Source organism: Apteryx rowi, unplaced genomic scaffold (genome assembly GCF_003343035.1).
Source record: "Apteryx rowi isolate R43461 unplaced genomic scaffold, aptRow1 scaffold_653, whole genome shotgun sequence".
Classification (NCBI taxonomy): domain Eukaryota; kingdom Metazoa; phylum Chordata; class Aves; order Apterygiformes; family Apterygidae; genus Apteryx; species Apteryx rowi.
In genome coordinates this window covers 19,971-36,489 of record NW_020450931.1, presented here as the reverse complement: position 1 = coordinate 36,489, position 16,519 = coordinate 19,971, and the positions used below count along the sequence as shown (strand labels likewise).

Below are 16,519 nucleotides of genomic sequence, written 5' to 3'. Positions count from 1 at the left end.
AGTGCTAAAGTGTCCCTTTAGGCAGTCTGCATAAACCATATTCTTATCTTGAACATTTGTTTTTCCAGTATCTAAATATGACTACAACTCGCACATATACAGAGGTATCCTTAGTTCCACCCGTACATTTCAATACTCATATTTCTCTATTTTTCTTGATTGCTGGTCATCAGCTGCTTTTTTGAATCTCTTGAGGAAAAACTGGTTGTAAAACCCCTAAAACATTAGTCTCAACTAGAGTATTTATCAGTCTGTGATGTACTTGCTCTTTTGGAGTACTTTTCAAGTCTACTTTAATATATTCGCATGGTTATAAATTATGAAAGACATTGAATATTAATTTTTGTTTTTCTGATTTTGAATTAATGGAGTAGGAATTGGCAGAAATAAGTTTCATTTGAAGACAGTTGCTTAGAAGAAAGGGGAAAAGACTAAAGTCTGAGATGAAACTTGTGCTGTAGAATCTACTGGCTAAAATGAGTGTGTGAGGGGTTTTTTTTGTTTTGTTTTTTTGAACAGTTATTTTGCAGTCTGGCTTGTGGTAGTGCAACTTAATGTTAGTAGTTACAAGTGCTCCTGAACCTATAGGTGTAAAAGGGCAGAACTGAAGTAAATCTGTTGGTAACAGTTTCTGATTTCTTTGTAGGTGTTAGAGATGCTACAGAGATTCAAGGACTCCAACATCAAACGGGAACGAGAAGTGTTTAACTGTATGCTGAGGAACTTGTTTGAGGAATACCGTTTTTTTCCCCAATACCCAGATAAAGAGCTGCACATAACAGCCTGCCTCTTTGGTGGGATAATAGAGAAAGGACTGGTTACTTATATGGCATTGGGCCTGGCCCTGCGCTATGTTCTTGAAGCCTTACGAAAGCCTTTTGCATCCAAAATGTACTATTTTGGTATTGCTGCACTAGATAGATTTAAAAATAGGTGAGTGTGGGGGTTTTTTGATAATACTTGTAACAGTGCATGCAATGTTTTGTTAAACTTGGACCTGCTCTAATTATGTGATATAAGATTACTTGTATATGTTAGAAATTTGTACGTCTAAACTTCAGGATTACTGCCGAGATAGGCTAAACTGAAATAAAATGCACTAGTTGAAAGGTAACTAGTTTTTTTTTCCAAATCAAAATGTTAAATGCAGTGCCTGTTTAAACCTGGAACAAACTGAGATGCTGAAACAACTTAGTAGACTTTGTTTATGGGAGTGAGTGAAGTGTTGAATGGACTGAAGTTGCCAGCTTGTTAGAAACTGAATGAGCGTGGTTATTCTTAACAGGTTTGCTCTCGCGGAGTGTCGCTTGCATTGTGAATGAGTGAAAGACTGGCTGGGAACTCGGCGTTAGGACTCTGGTTTGAGACAGATCTCAAGTGTGGCATCTCAATCAGCTGTCGCTCCGAGTATTCTTCATTAGTTATGTATAAGATTGTAAAGAATGTTACTCAACTACTGAAATTCTCTGGAAAGACCAGTTAGCGAAGCATTTAAAACAAAAAAGCTTTCTCCAAGCTCATAGTGGACTGCAGGTGGAGAAGCTCTCCAGGCAGACTGTCATAGTGGGTAGGATTGTAAACCCACTGTGGAAGACCTCCTTTTTGGAATGAGATACTTGAATTTGAGAAATATTGAAAAGTTTCTTGAAATTAGTGACTAGAAATGTGTGGACCTAAGTATCATAAGCGAGGAACATGTTATCTTCTGTTGTTCTCCTTTCATAGTTCGTCTGCCCCGCAGTATTTTAGCTGCCATAAAAGCTGTTGCTTGCAACAGTTTATAGCTAGGTATCCTGTTGTGAACTTAGCCTAACGAAATGAATAAACACACTTAAGACTGACATACTTGAATCTTAATCACCTTCTTACTCCTTTTCTTTAGACCCATTTAAGGTGGGACCTAAAGATTTTACTCTCAAAATGAGTGATAGTGTCTAGCATTCATAAGTAGAACTATAATAATCGGCGTGCATAGGTGAAGCTTCTGTTTTGGAAATTAGGGGCTGTTCTCATCTGCTGTTTAAAATACAGTGAGCCACACTTCAAATTACTTAGTCAATGATCTTACTGAAAACACTGCATACAAATGCAATTGTGTACTTGGTCAGAAGTATAGATCTTTAGGATAAGATAGGTTGCTGTGAATAAATAACCTTGTGTTGTGCTGTTAAATCCATTTCCGATGGTTTTTGCCACAGAAATTACTTTGTAGAAAATACTTTGTTTATAGCACAGCCACTGTAAGTAGTCCGGAAGCAACTCTGTGATACGGGTGTGGCATACCAGTGTCGTATTTGTATTGCTCCGTAATACTGTTTTTGATCGCTGCTTGTGCTTTTGACTAATGCATGCTTTGTCTGTTGACAGATTGAAGGACTATCCCCAGTATTGTCAGCACTTGGCTTCTATTAGTCACTTTATACAGTTCCCTCATCACTTACAGGAGGTGAGTGTTTTCATACTAGCTTTCTATGATGTTCAATATTCTTGAGCATATTGCTCCTTTCCACTGGAAAAATAGTCTGAGCTGTCACAATTTTAGACAGTGCACATCCAGAGAGAGACAAAATAGGCCCTTGTAATATTTTGCAAGCAATTAAAAGATTCGTATGCTTTTTCTTAAAGGTTTTGCCATGTGATTGGGGGGTGGGGGGGGTTAACTGGTACCTCTTCTGTTTCTGTAAGGCTGTCTGGATTCTTAGTATTGAAATACATGCCTGAACAAACTGCGTCATCCGCCAGGACACGTGCCTGTGCACAAAGGTTTTAAAGTGCTTCCCCAGGTTCACATTCTGCTCCCTTAAGGACTTGGGTTTTCTTGAAAAATAGAGGGTGTTCAACTGTATTTATACATTTTGTTACTCAGACTTGTTAAAATATCCAGATAAGGGTTAGGAGAATTTTATTCCTGAATGTCAGAGTAATGGAAACATCCTGTAGTCCAGACAGTAAAAGCAGTGTTAATCATATTGTGTCCATCTCAAAGGTGCTTTCAGTGGTAGAAGAATTATAGCAAAGGTGATCCCAGTGGCAGTGCTTGAGAGCATGGTCCAAATAGGCAAAAATAAAATTTGGTCAGCTCTGACATTAAGGTAGAGGGAGGTTATCTACTCAGAAAAGCTGTGAAGTCCAATAGCAGTCTCTGTTTCACTTATAGGTCTCAGACTTATCCCTTGAACCAGTATGCTTTGTCTGGTGTGTTATAAATTTCTGGGTAAATGTACTGCAATGGGGAAGAACCTTTTTACTGTGAAGTTATTTTGGAAGATGTAAGAAATTTAAGGTTGGACAATTCGGAATGGTTTTCTGCATATTCATTGCGAACTTCATACTTTACCATTTTATGCTGTTGAAGGAGTCCTTGGGGAAGACTTACTGCTTTGTAGCAGGTCTTGCGACACTCATGCATTTCCCTGACACCCTTTCTCCTCTTCAGCTCTGTTTTCTTAGACCTGCAGGGTGGGGATTACTGGGTAGTGCTCTAAAAAAAAAATTTTTTTTAAATGATGTCAAGGCTTGTGACGCTTGACATCAACCTAATGAAGTCAGAGGTAGTGCTTAGGGCCCTTCCCCAATAAGAAGGGAAGTAAACAGTATCAAGACATGCTTCATAAGGGGGTTCAACTGCATTTTGCTGATTCCCTGAACAGCATTGGTGTTAAGCATTTTAAAGGCTGTCAGTAAACTTTTATACTGTTAATGCTATAACCCAACCCGTAGTTCTTCTGCTGTATGTGAATTTCTGTATGTGCTTGYTTACCTTGCTTTAGTACATAGAATATGGACAGCAGTCCCGAGATCCTCCTGTGAAGATGCAGGGTTCAATCACCACCCCTGGAAGTATTGCACTTGCCCAGGCTCAGGCCCAGGCCCAAGTTCCAGCAAAAGCTCCTCTTGCTGGCCAAGTCAGCACTATAGTAACCACCTCAACCACCACCACTGTTGCAAAAACCATTACAATCACTCGTCCAACTGGAGTCAGCTTCAAGAAAGATGTGCCGGTAAGTGTTTTGTGACACCAGTGCCCTTGCTGGAGATGCAAAGGTGCTAAATTGCTGATCCGGATTAAGCACCCGGCAGCAGAATCCCATTGAATTTCTGTATTACGTGTTTTCAAACTCTGCTCCTTTTGATCTGTATTTTATATCCAAAGCATATAACCTTCTTAAATCTGACCAGCCTTTTTTATTGTAAAGGCTTTTTAATCAGGAAACTATAAAGTTACTATGGAGTTGAATATTGAGGGTTTAATTCTCAAGACAATTACAAAATCATAGTTTTTCCTAATGACTTGCAACAGGACTCTCGAATTAGTTGGCAGTTTTTATTCTTGGAGCTTGAGACCCTGGACTGCACATTCTTAAATCGTAGTTGACTTAGCAGTTTTAACAGCATTAGATTTTTCTAGTCTTTAGTCACTTATGTAAACATAACTCTGAACTAGTCTGAGTTACTGCACGGTTGGCAGATTGATAGTATTGGCTACTGTGCAGAAAGTACGTGGGCACAGTTGGTTACCCCACAGTAAGGTCTTAATACTTTGTTTTGGGAGGAAGAGCAGTCCTGCACGTATGCTGAGGATGTATGGAGCTGTTACTGCAGGGTAATTGATGCACTGTGCAGTCAAGTCTGGTCTTGCTTCACAGAACCCTCTGTATAGTTTTCTACTAAAAGAAGCTCCTCAAATTGATAGCCAGAATTGTCAGGAACCACTTAGGGACAGTTCACAGTGCAGCCATTAAAACTTCTTTCACGCCTCATTATGTCGAGTAAGTAGTTCTTATTCTGAGGAGTTTGCACTGCCTAATTTTAAATGGAAGTCATGACTGATACATAAAACTCTCTCTCCCCCTAATTGCAGCATACCAAGTGCTAAATCCTTTGGGTTCAGACCTGCAGCTGTAAGAACATGGGTCGTGTTCCCATGATTTATGGTTGGCACGCTTTCTCACAGATGCAGCTGTGGGATTTCTCATTCCTAGTTTAATACTGAAGCGTTCCTGGAGGTTCACTGTTGTACTGTGGCTTTTCCCATGCTAGCAGTGTATGCAAGCTGTTAGCCTAACAGGTGCCGTTGCAGTGGCACCTATTATATATGAATGGAAACGTTAAGGATTTTTTGGTAGAGCAGCGTTCTGCTGCTGAATATTGATCACCATTTGTAGAGTAAAATCACTTAACTTGATTAGGGTGCTGCTAAAAATGCATCAGATGGTAGGCGTGACCTGAAACGACTCGATTTTTTTTTTTTTCTCACTTGACAAAATGGAGCAAAAGTTTGTTTTGATGTTGCTTCTTCCTGTTGTCCATTCTTAACTTGTTGTTCTTGCTGCAGCCTTCCATTAATACTACTAACATTGATACGCTGTTAGTAGCAACAGATCAAACTGAGAGAATTGTGGAACCTCCAGAGAATGTTCAGGAAAAAATTGCTTTCATCTTCAATAATCTGTCTCAGTCAAATATGACACAAAAGGCAAGTATGAAAGAACATTAATAAAATTTGGTTTTATTACCTGTTTTTGGAAGTCCATTCTAAAGTGAAGGGTTATGGTGTTTCTACAAAAACTCCAACTTTGCAAAAAGTTTGGGAAAAGCACGCTCTAAGGAAATAGTAGTTTCCTTTACTTGCTACTTGAACTTGTTTGGATATATCCCTTTCCCTGAAAAGGGGAGCCAGGTGAAACAATAACTACTCTTCATCTGGCTTTTTCCTGCAGGTTTCCTTTCTTCCTATAGCCAAATTCTTTAACAAAAGTTAAGTGTTTTAAGTCTGAAGGCTTTGTTTTCTGGAAAGCGCTTCTAGTAGGTGGCTGAAATAATTGCTGGATAGTCCTTTCTGATGCCATTGTCATGTGAAGGGACTGGAAAATATTAATACAAGTTGGTCTGAACAAATATTCACATCGTAAACGGGCCGGATACCATTTGATATTGCAGGGTTAAGCCAGTGGACTCCCCTGAATTTCAGCTTGAAATGTGCACGTTTTTTTGAACTGATACAAATCTGTGGTGGTGSTGCTGCTGCGTTTGCTATCTGTCTTGCAGACAGATAGCTTTAACATCAGATGCTGACCAAAGCTGAGAAGTTGGGGAGAGGTAAATCATTGTACCTCGCTCATGTTATGATTAAGTCTTTCTTGGTTGACCTAATCCTTAGATAATCAAAGATACTGATTTCAAAGCTATTCTTAAGAAAACAAAACACCTTGTTAAAAGCAGTTGACTGTATGTAGTTATATGTTGGACAGAGCTGACCCCAGAAGTTTGTGGTGATTTTCTCATAACTTTGGTGTTCTTTTTCTCTTGTGTGGAGACAGGTTGAGGAGCTGAAGGAAACAGTGAAAGAAGAGTTCATGCCCTGGGTATCGCAGTATCTCGTCATGAAAAGAGTCAGTATTGAGCCAAACTTTCACAGCTTATATTCCAACTTCCTTGACACTCTCAAAAATCCAGAGTTTAATAAAATGGTTCTGAATGAAACCTACAGAAATATAAAGGTGTGTAGTGCAAGCTTTCTAATGCTTACTCTATTTTTAAGATTATTTAAAGCTCTGCTTTTCTCCTTAGGCCATTTGCTTACTACGCTTCTGACCTTCAAATATGGATCATCTTTAAAATATCTGTTTACTAGCTTACAATTAAATTTACATGCCACCTGTATGAATACTAGGATTCTTGTTTTCAGTCACGAATGTATGTAGGAGTTCGTTCTAATTAGGGAGCAGGTCTGCATTTGACACTTTGTTAGGCAGACTCTAAATTTGTGCAAGGCTTTGAAATTACAACCTGGGTTTTTACTTTTGCGTGGGGAAAACAAAGTTAGGGAAGCCACACTCTTGGCCAAAGAAGAATGAGGGGAAAGGGGAGGCTTTAAAAACTGAGGGTGTAAACAGGGGAAAAGACAATAAAATTCATTAGAGGGCTGAGATTACATGAAGGTGAGGAGGAGGGAGAAGTGGTAGCCTAGAAGAGATGAGTGAGTGAACCAAGATTGTCAGGTAAGCACTATTTTTAAACCTGTTGGTGGAATTTCTTACCACCATGGGTTACGCTGTAGTGCAAAAGAATTTCCTGGCTCTTTGGAGCATTGCTGACCTTGCTCTGTTCAGCTGATGCCACTCTGAAGCAAAGGAACAGAACTAACAGCAGAATGCTGTGATGTGATTAAAAGTCTTGAAATTAGAATTAAATAGTTTTCTAAGGAATGCAAGTTACAGCTTTCAGGTCTGTGTTGAGGCACAAAGAGGAAGGGTTGTCTACCTCTTGTCTAGAATTCACAAGTTAGACTTTGCAAAGAGAATAGGTAATCCTGTCATAGAGTAACTGGTAAGATCTGGAAAAGCATAACCCTCTTTTTGTTCCTCTTGAAAGGGATTTTGAAATCGTTACAGGGTAGACTTATGGGGCTGCTGTTTTGAAATGAAGTCTGGTGTGACAGTCTCTGTTGTAATGTGACTGAAGCTCAGAACTTAGTGCTCTAAAACAGTATCTGCTGTCTTAAAGTCAGATCAGCTCTTTTGTTTGTCTTTGTGTGTATGATTATTTTCTAGTTGTTGCTTGAATTGCTTCTTTCATTAGGTGCTACTGACATCAGATAAAGCTGCAGCCAACTTCTCAGACCGTTCCTTGTTAAAGAACCTTGGTCATTGGCTGGGAATGATTACATTGGCTAAAAATAAGCCCATCTTGCACACGGTGAGCTTCTGTTTTTGCAGATTTGTTTGGCACAAGCTATTAGGTTGTAGCAGACTATTCAGGAAATTCTGTTGCCTTCTCGGTCTCATTCTTTGCTAAGTTCAAAATATAATTCCAGAGATGGTCATCTAAGACTTTTTGATAACTTTTTTATCAGAAAAGTCAGTAGTTAAGTTCTTGCTAAACTAAATGAATTAATTGCACGCAAAAATGTGTATCTGTAAGTCTTTGTTCAAAAAAACCCTGCTACTTAGCAGTTTAAAATTCAAGAGCTGTCTTGATTCAACGTTGCTTATTATGTCCTAAAAGAAAATGTTGAGTAGAATTTTTGCAATGTTCATGCTGTTTTCTCTGCCCTCATCTGCTTTTCAATTGTTGATGGTGTTTTTCAGGATTTGGATGTGAAATCGCTGCTTCTGGAAGCGTACGTTAAGGGACAGCAGGAATTGCTTTACGTAGTGCCATTTGTTGCCAAAGTCTTAGAATCCAGTGTCAGGAGTGTGGTAAGTGACTTCAGATGTGCTGACAGAGTTACTGCTCAAGTGGCAAAATAAGTTGCAGAAGTGAATTAGCTTTTTCTGCAGAGTTAAAACTGGTTTAGTTTCCAGGGGGGAAAGAAAAGGGATATAAAGGCTCAAAAGTGAAGGAGTTCTGATTTGAGGGAAAGTACCTGGCTTGTGTATGTTTGCAGTCTAAATAGATGATGCTGGCATATGGTATCCCTGAACAGAACTCTATTGAGAAATGGAAGGGTGCCATTAAAGGGCTTCTAGGATCAATTTATTCTTGAATTTGTTCCTTTTGTCCCTGATCAGCTGTTTTGTCAGTTCTGCTTGGCATAGAACAAGGGATCTGTCAGGAGGAACAGTTCATTGTGCCTCTAGCTCGATGTTCAAGTCCTGTAATTCACTTCCTGATCTAGTTCCACTCAAGCAGAACGCTAAATTCAGTCCTAACTGCTGCTGTGCAAACTTCAGTCTTTCATGGCTGTGCATGCACATTCCTGTTCATGTTTCACAACTTCCTGGTCATAAGTTAACCATTTCAAGAAGTTTCTGTAATGCAGCTCTCCTTTTTCTCTTATAGGTGTTCAGGCCTCCAAACCCCTGGACGATGGCCATTATGAATGTTTTAGCTGAGCTGCATCAAGAACATGATCTAAAAGTAAAGTTTCTTTTCTTTTTTCTTTTTTTCTTTTTTTTTTCTCTGTATTTACTGAGCATGAGATTTTCTTTACATACCAGTCAAGAAAGATGTGGTGTAGGACTACAGTTTCGGTTTCACTTTAGCATGGAGAGGATTAGGCATTGTTTGATTTGGTAGAACTTGGATGAAACTCTGCTCCTGTGAAGTCCTCATGCAGGATAATTGTTGCTAGTAGTCTCTAGAAGGCATGGGAGTAGAATGGGAAGCTTGGGGATTGAGTGGTCAATAAATGTTTGGGATTTTTTTTTTTCTTTCCTTGTGGTTTAACCTAAACTGGAATTGTCATGCAGTTGAATCTGAAGTTTGAGATTGAGGTGCTCTGCAAGAATCTTGCGCTAGATATCAATGAGCTGAAACCTGGAAGTCTCCTGAAAGATAAGGATCGATTGAAAAATCTGGATGAGCAGCTGTCTGCTCCAAAGAAGGATGTGAAGCAGCCGGAAGAGCTACCACCCATCACAACAACTAGTAAGTACTCTTTAAACTGAGCCCAGAACCTCACTACGCAAGTGCTAATAAGATAGGTTATGCTATTACATTACTTCATATTCTTCCTTTGTATCCTTCTCTAAGTGTTTAATGCTTGAGAACATTCATAGTTTTGCAATAGAAGAAGGCACACAGGCTTTGGAGGTGGGAAGGAAAAGAAGCCATCCTGAGGACTAATTCTGCATATACTGCCTGTGATTACCCCTTAGTAGGGAGGGCAACAGAATGGACAGCTAATGAGACATCAGGGTTTAAACAGTGGTATAAGAAACAGTGCTGCTTTGTCTGTGCTAGAATGTAGTGAAAGTACTTTGTTACAAAGGGGAAGTGCAAAATAAGAATTGCTTGATGAGTTTAGGGGGCTTTACAGTCAAACTTTGTTTAACAAAACTTTGTTTCTTAACCATTTGTTGGTTTACGTGGGGAGTATAGACTTTGATTATAATCACTTGCTTGTTTTATATTCTATAGCTGCTTCTACAACTCCAGCTACCAGCACCACTTGTACAGCCACGGTTCCTCCACAGCCTCAGTACAGTTACCACGACATCAATGTCTACTCCTTAGGAGGCCTGGCTCCGCATATTACCCTAAATCCAACGGTAAGTTTTAGAGGTGATTTGGTTTGCTAAAGGAATTCTTGCCACCAGCATTGCCATGGATCTCAGGTGGTGGGAGCAGCATCTTGCAAGTAGAGGTTGGAGCTGAAGTTTCTTGAAGAGCCACCTTTCAAACTTAATGGGGAAGATGAGTGCTAACAGTCAGATGGAGAACTTTATGGGTTATCAGTAGTCATATTAGTTAGCAAACTCTCTCAAACGGTCAAGTGATCTTGCACTGTGACATACAGGTTAGTATCTAATTTATTTCTGGAGATAAGTGTCAGTTCAGGACAGTTACCATCAAGACTTCAGCTTAGAATAAGCTTCCTTGCTTATTCTGGCCAGTCAGGGGCTTAGCTCTTAATTCAGTCTTTGGATTGTGCTCAACTCAGACATTTGAAGAAACCAGTCAGAAGTCCCCAGTCTCAGAATTATCAAATAGATAATATAATAAGTTGCATGTGGAACACAGGAATGTGACACATGTATATAGGCTGTGACAGCACATTTAAAAATTGTTTTGAAAAATGTGAATACCTAGGGGATTCTAGGGTTGGGATTCTAATTTACTTTGTCTTTTCTTTGTCTTTTCTGACTTAACTTTCCTAATCCTCCTCCAGATTCCACTGTTTCAGGCCCACCCGCAGTTGAAGCAGTGTGTGCGGCAGGCTATCGAGCGAGCAGTGCAAGAGCTGGTCCATCCAGTGGTAGATCGGTCCATTAAGATTGCCATGACTACTTGTGAACAGATAGTCAGAAAGGACTTTGCCCTGGATTCGGAAGAGTCCCGAATGCGTGTAGCAGCACATCATATGATGCGGAACCTGACTGCTGGGATGGCCATGATTACCTGCAGGGAACCTTTGCTGATGAGCATAGCTACCAACTTGAAGAATAGTTTTGCTACTGCACTGAGGGTAAGAGTCACATTGTTTAAAGCTTATTTCCCACATTATAGAACAGTAGACCTCCAGCATTAGCAAATGGTTTCTTTACACTGTAGACTTCTTGATTAATATTATGACTTAACTAGTGTGGAGAGGAATTTAGTGGATAAAAGTCATACAACTGGGGGAGTTACAGTGGAAAAAAATGTGCTGAAATAACAGCTCATGTCAAACAATCTTAAGACATTAAGGTGTATCTTAKGATGTTGCACACAAACTTCCTGAGTACCTTTGTTATTTCTCCTGATCAGCTGTTTGCCCTAAGTGTGCAGTTCAGTTTGATCACATCAGGAAAGCCTTGGAGTGCTTATATTTCTGTGGGTTTTGAGGTAGAAAAGCTTGGGTGGGGAGGATTGAATTGATCCTGGAACTTTCTAGAGATGTGTTGAATTTCTCAGTATGCATGTATGCTTCAGGCAAATAATTTTATTCTGTTAGCAGATGTGTAGTTGAGACTGTTCTGCACTGCTTGTAAATTCATTGGCCTCTTAGAGGATATTCTCGGGTCTCTTAACTGCAAGAAAAATTTGAATTGAAGTGTGGTGGCTTTCCCATCTTGGCTGGATGGAAGCCGGTTCATGAACTGCTGGCCAGAACAGCAGCTTGCTATCCAGGCAGCTAGCTGTGCTTGCCATCAGTGTCAGCAACCGCATGAATTGCATGCCGCAGACAAGAGCATAAGGGTCCTGGAAAGGTCAAGACATTACTAGCCTTGCAAGGATATTAAAAAAAAGTCGAAGGACAGTTTATCTCCTGTTTAAGAGCGTATCAGTATTTCCCATCTGGTGGGGTGTGACTGTGCAAAGGGCACTTTGCAGTGGAGTGGCACTCTTGCACAGTAACTGGCTCAGGAATTTAAAGGCGTGGAGGGAGTACAAGATGTTAGTAAGACTTCTGTCTGCGGGTGCAGGATGGATAAGCTGTAGTGCAAATCCCAGGTCTCAAACACTTTTGTCCCTTCGCGTGTAGCAGTGCAAGTAACTTGATTGCTGAGATCAAGAGCAGGAAGGATACAAGTGAATCTCGTTCTCTCCATCTTAAACACAAGTTAGGGATGGGAGGACACAGTTTTAGTACTATTTTGGCAATGTGCAGGCTGAGCCAGTGACTGCTCTTAGCACCTTTGCTACTTGTGAATCAGAGTTTGGGTGTCAAGCTAGTAACCGTAAGTGATACCAGACAGATGACGAGAGTGCTAAGAGGGGCACAAATATTTCTCTGGTATGAAGTCTTGCTCTGGTTCATCAGATGTAACTGCGGTTCAGACGGAGAGGCAATTGGAGAAATGTTGGCTGGCTTTTGGGCGGTATGAGAAGGTAGTGATGTGACGTGCTATGCTGTGGAGACGGGGTGACTGCTGACAGTTATGGTAGCTCTGCATTTAAGATCTCCTTTCATATCTACCAGGTACGACATGCTGCTGGAGAACATGTTTATAGGCACAGCATGTCTTTGCCTTGCAGACTCCTTTGCAGCTTTAGGACTAAGTGAATTTTATAACCAGTAAAAACATGACTTAAATGTGAAACGAAGATGTCACTGAACATAGTCTTACTCTAGGTGAGAATTTGAAAGAAGCTTGATCCTGAAAATAATTTAATTCTGTAAAGCCTTGACTAAACCGCTAAGGGCACTAAATGCATTAGTGGACTATCAGATACCAGTCAGTAAATACCAGTTCTGGATCAGATGCTGCTTTCCCCAGAATCTGAGGCTGCAGTGCAGTGTGAAAATGCATGACACTCTATCAGACATTGCTGTGTCCCTGCTGTTTAAAGCTGCCTTCTGCTCAAAGGACATTCAGTGTATTTGCTTTGGAAAAGCTTTCTGGTTTTGTGTTCTTCTTTGGCTTCATCTGCTTTATTCTACTCAGCTGTTACCTGGAACACATAAGATGGTGTCTGTTCTTCTGACACTGAGGCATGATAGTCATCATTCATAAGGACCCTTGCTGTCAGGCCAAGTCTTGTGATGAATTGATTTCTGGTGTAGTCCAGCCAGCTGAAGAGCAAGATTGACAATCCAAAGATACTTGAGCCATGGAAAACTGGATATGGTTTAAGCATCCTCTTCAGGTTTTCTAGTATTTCAGCTGGAAAACAGTCTCACAACTAATGGCAAGTTCATAAAGGTAGTAGGAAAACTTGTATTTGGTGTTCTGAGTTTGGAGACATGCAAAGATAAGTTGTTTTGCAGCAGACAGTGCTAATGTATTATAATGTCTGCAGAGTGTCACGAATATATTGGAAATGCAGCAACATAGTAGTCAAGATTCTTCTACCCATGAAGATACATGGCATTGAAATAGAGCTGGTTATAATTCAAGAACGTTTTCTTCTTATGGTGTAACTGAACAAATCATTGTGTTACAGAAGAAAGTGCTCTACAAGGCATCTTAAATTTTACACTTGTCTTACTGTATAAAATGGGTTAACAAACATGAATTTTTACTGTTTGAAAGAAGCAATATAGTTTTCAGGAGTTAATGAAATAGCAGTAGATCTTAATGGTGGGAAAATCCAAGTAGATTGGACGGTTTGCTTTTATGAGTTCCTAATTCTGGAGTATATTTGGTTCCAGAATGTCTTGGCTTTTCATAGTATCTCTTTCTCTAGATGGCAGGATAGACTGGAGGGAAAAAAAAAAATCTCAGTTATGTAGCAATAGCACAAGAGAAATGGAAACTCTTTTGTGCAGTTTACCCAGGTTTACTGCGAGTATTTTGCTCCTGTGATTCTGAGGTGCTGGGCACCTCTGTGTTCAGTTTCCAATAAGAGTTGCTGCTCTGCACCCTGGAAGATCGATCCATCTGTTCAGTTTTCTATTAAAGCAGACTCCTGAGAAGACGATGAAAAATCTGTATCAGACGGGGAAGCCACTTGGAAAAATGCTTAGGACCACTGTTCTGCATTGCTAGTGATGCACCCTCATATCTTGTGATTAGAACTTAGGAAATAAAAAAAACTTTTAGGCCGTGATATAAGGCTTGCTTTTGCTGCGTTAGCACCTGTTGTATATGCATCAGTCCAGAGCAGCGCTTTCTTATTTCCATGACCTTGGAGACAGGTTGGTGAAGAAGAGGGGGAACTCCTTGCTTTTTTGTTCCTTGATGGAAGTATTTAGTGTCGTCTTGCCTATGGGCTTGTCTGAAAGCTATGCAACATTCAGTTTATTATTGTATATTCCATGCAAAGTAAATGCATTCCTGAGACTGCTCCTTCTTAATGCTGGTGTTATGCTGGTGGGGGTGCAAATCTTAAGACTGTATCCAGTGAAAGTTTACAGCTTCCGTTGATTGTCCTGGTTTTCAATAGGCAGCCTCCCCACAACAGAGGGACATGATGGAGCAAGCAGCTGCCCAGTTAGCGCAGGATAACTGTGAGCTCGCGTGCTGCTTTATTCAGAAGACAGCTGTGGAAAAAGCAGGCCCTGAAATGGATAAGAGGCTAGCGACTGTAAGTATGGGGCTGCTGTCTTTCCAAAAGCTTTATCCGCCCTCRTATACATGCGGACTCAGCGTCAAAAACTTAATGTGTTGTTTTCCAGGAATTTGAGCTCAGAAAACATGCTAGACAAGAGGGTCGTCGGTACTGTGATCCTGTTGTGTTAACTTACCAAGCAGAACGGATGCCAGAACAGATCAGGTTAAAGGTGAGGATTTTAACTGAGTTTTATATTCTGATGCTGCTTTTCTTCCCCTTCCTGATAATGAAGAGTTGATGGCACAGCTTTAGCTGAGCAATCTTATATTTTACATCTCTTGTTTGACAATGCAGCTGCTCTTAGCTTGATTAGTAACAGAGATGCCTTAAAATCTTGTTTCCAAAATGAGTGTTCATATCACTTTTCTCAATTCCTTGAAGACATAAAAAATCCTTTCTTTTGTTCTCTGTGCTCTTCTTTTCACTAAAGGTCACTAGGCTGTTTTGTCTTCCCTTCTCCTTTGTATTTTCTTCCCTTTAAAGAGCATACCTGTACTCTCAGCAGAGTACTTCTCATGTGCATCAGAGAAGCAGGAAGTCTGTATTCAGTTCTTTCCCTTTCTGGCAACATGAGGTGCAGCTGTATGGCAAAGTCTTCCTCTTAAAGGAGATCTGGCAGGGAAGATAAGACTTCAGAGGAGCAGAATCCTACTTCTTGCTGTCTAGACCACTCTGTTTAAAACGGTGTTTAAGAATCTGTTTAAATTTGTGCAGCTACCTGCTACGCAAACTGCCTTCATTCCTTACTGCCGCAGTGCTTAATGATGAGGTTAATGTCTTGCCCCTGCCCCTTCTTTGTTGTAAAGGTTGGAGGTGTGGATCCAAAACAGCTGGCTGTTTACGAAGAGTTTGCTCGCAACGTCCCTGGCTTCTTGCCTACCAATGACTTAACCCAGCCTACAGGATTCTTGGCTCAGCCTATGAAGGTATAGATTTCTGAACTAGATTGGTGCAAGAGTGCTATAAGAACTTTTGGTGAAAGTTGCAGAACTTGCCTCTTTTTGCTAAAAGGCGAGTAAGAATCGGGCATTTGTAGCGCTTGGGAATACCGATTGAAAGATGCATTAGTCTCAAAAGACAAACTGATGGCAACATAAAGCTGTTCTCTTAGACCCAGTCTTTGTGGTGTTGGGGAGGGGGGAGTTCTTTTGTGTGGGGGTTTTCTTTTTTTCTTAACATAAACTGGTACAAAATCTGCTAGTTACAATTACTACACATGATCTTTTAGTAGCAGTGAAGCATATAACTTTCAGGTTACTTTGGGGGAAGGTTATGGATGGCACACACTGATTTTTGAGATAATGAACAGGTCCTTGTCTGTGTACTTGGTCTAAGGACTGCTGGTTATTTCCACGACTAATTTGCTCATAATACTTCTGTGTTGCCCACATAAACTAACAACGATAGTGCTGAAGACTGCGTTCTTCTGATGCTATAAGTTCTAGAGCAGTCAAAGTCGATCGGTATTCAAGTTTCACAAATACAGTTGGTGCAAAAGTCCCTCATTCCCACTTTCTGTTAAACAGCAAGCCTGGGCTACAGATGATGTAGCACAAATCTATGATAAATGTATGACAGAACTGGAGCAGCACCTGCAGTCCATTCCACATACCCTGGCCATGAATCCTCAAGCTCAAGCTTTGCGCAGCCTCTTGGAGGCTGTGGTAGTGGCTCGTAACTCACGTGATGCTATTGCTGCACTTGGGCTGCTGCAGAAGGTGAGTATTTAAACAACTCTTTCCCTGTTACAACTTATCTAGAATTTATTCTTTATTACTGCTCTGGCTTGTGAATTGTCTTGGTGGTGACCGCATATCTTCATGCATCCTGTGGAACCTGCTTGGTGAACCACGTTGAACACTTGCTGCCTTTTGAAATTCAGCGAATAAAATGGGAAGAGGGCTGTGGCGTTCGCTTGGCATTGTACAGGCTCTGGCCAGGCTGTTGGGGGGAAGGAACAGGTACAGAGTGCTGGGGTGCCAGGCCGTTGCTTTCTGTGGGGCAAGTAGAGCTGTTGCACTCTCAAGAGTAGCCTCTGATTTTGAAGTGTTTTGAGGCTAAGCAAGACACTTAAATTGCCACTAGGAATCCAGTA

General features: G+C 40.6%; 1 protein-coding gene and 1 non-coding gene across 15 annotated transcripts in view; both read left to right on the top strand.

Annotated features, from left to right (window-relative positions):
• CNOT1 (CCR4-NOT transcription complex subunit 1) overlaps nucleotides 1-16,519 on the top strand; it is a 64,721-nt gene that overhangs the window by 35,411 nt on the left and 12,791 nt on the right. For 13 of the 14 annotated variants that reach the window (XR_003256496.1, XR_003256495.1, XM_026084888.1 and 10 more), the window contains 15 exons: nucleotides 647-933; nucleotides 2,368-2,446; nucleotides 3,771-4,001; nucleotides 5,336-5,476; nucleotides 6,321-6,500; nucleotides 7,582-7,698; nucleotides 8,091-8,201; nucleotides 8,785-8,862; nucleotides 9,195-9,372; nucleotides 9,865-9,995; nucleotides 10,616-10,912; nucleotides 14,257-14,397; nucleotides 14,489-14,593; nucleotides 15,231-15,350; nucleotides 15,951-16,142. Coding sequence is in view for 12 of the 14 variants with exons in the window: in XM_026084888.1 (XP_025940673.1) it covers nucleotides 647-933; nucleotides 2,368-2,446; nucleotides 3,771-4,001; nucleotides 5,336-5,476; nucleotides 6,321-6,500; nucleotides 7,582-7,698; nucleotides 8,091-8,201; nucleotides 8,785-8,862; nucleotides 9,195-9,372; nucleotides 9,865-9,995; nucleotides 10,616-10,912; nucleotides 14,257-14,397; nucleotides 14,489-14,593; nucleotides 15,231-15,350; nucleotides 15,951-16,142 (2,388 nt within the window). In the remaining 2 variants the exon portion in view is untranslated. Of the gene's footprint in view, nucleotides 1-646; nucleotides 934-2,367; nucleotides 2,447-3,770; nucleotides 4,002-5,335; nucleotides 5,477-6,320; nucleotides 6,501-7,581; nucleotides 7,699-8,090; nucleotides 8,202-8,784; nucleotides 8,863-9,194; nucleotides 9,373-9,864; nucleotides 9,996-10,615; nucleotides 10,913-14,256; nucleotides 14,398-14,488; nucleotides 14,594-15,230; nucleotides 15,351-15,950; nucleotides 16,143-16,364; nucleotides 16,449-16,519 lie in introns of those variants that run through there. The other variant, XM_026084889.1, reaches the window with a different exon arrangement.
• Nucleotides 7,005-7,142, top strand: LOC112975172. The gene has a single exon (XR_003256497.1). It is a non-coding gene; the product is annotated as a small nucleolar RNA SNORA46 (small nucleolar RNA).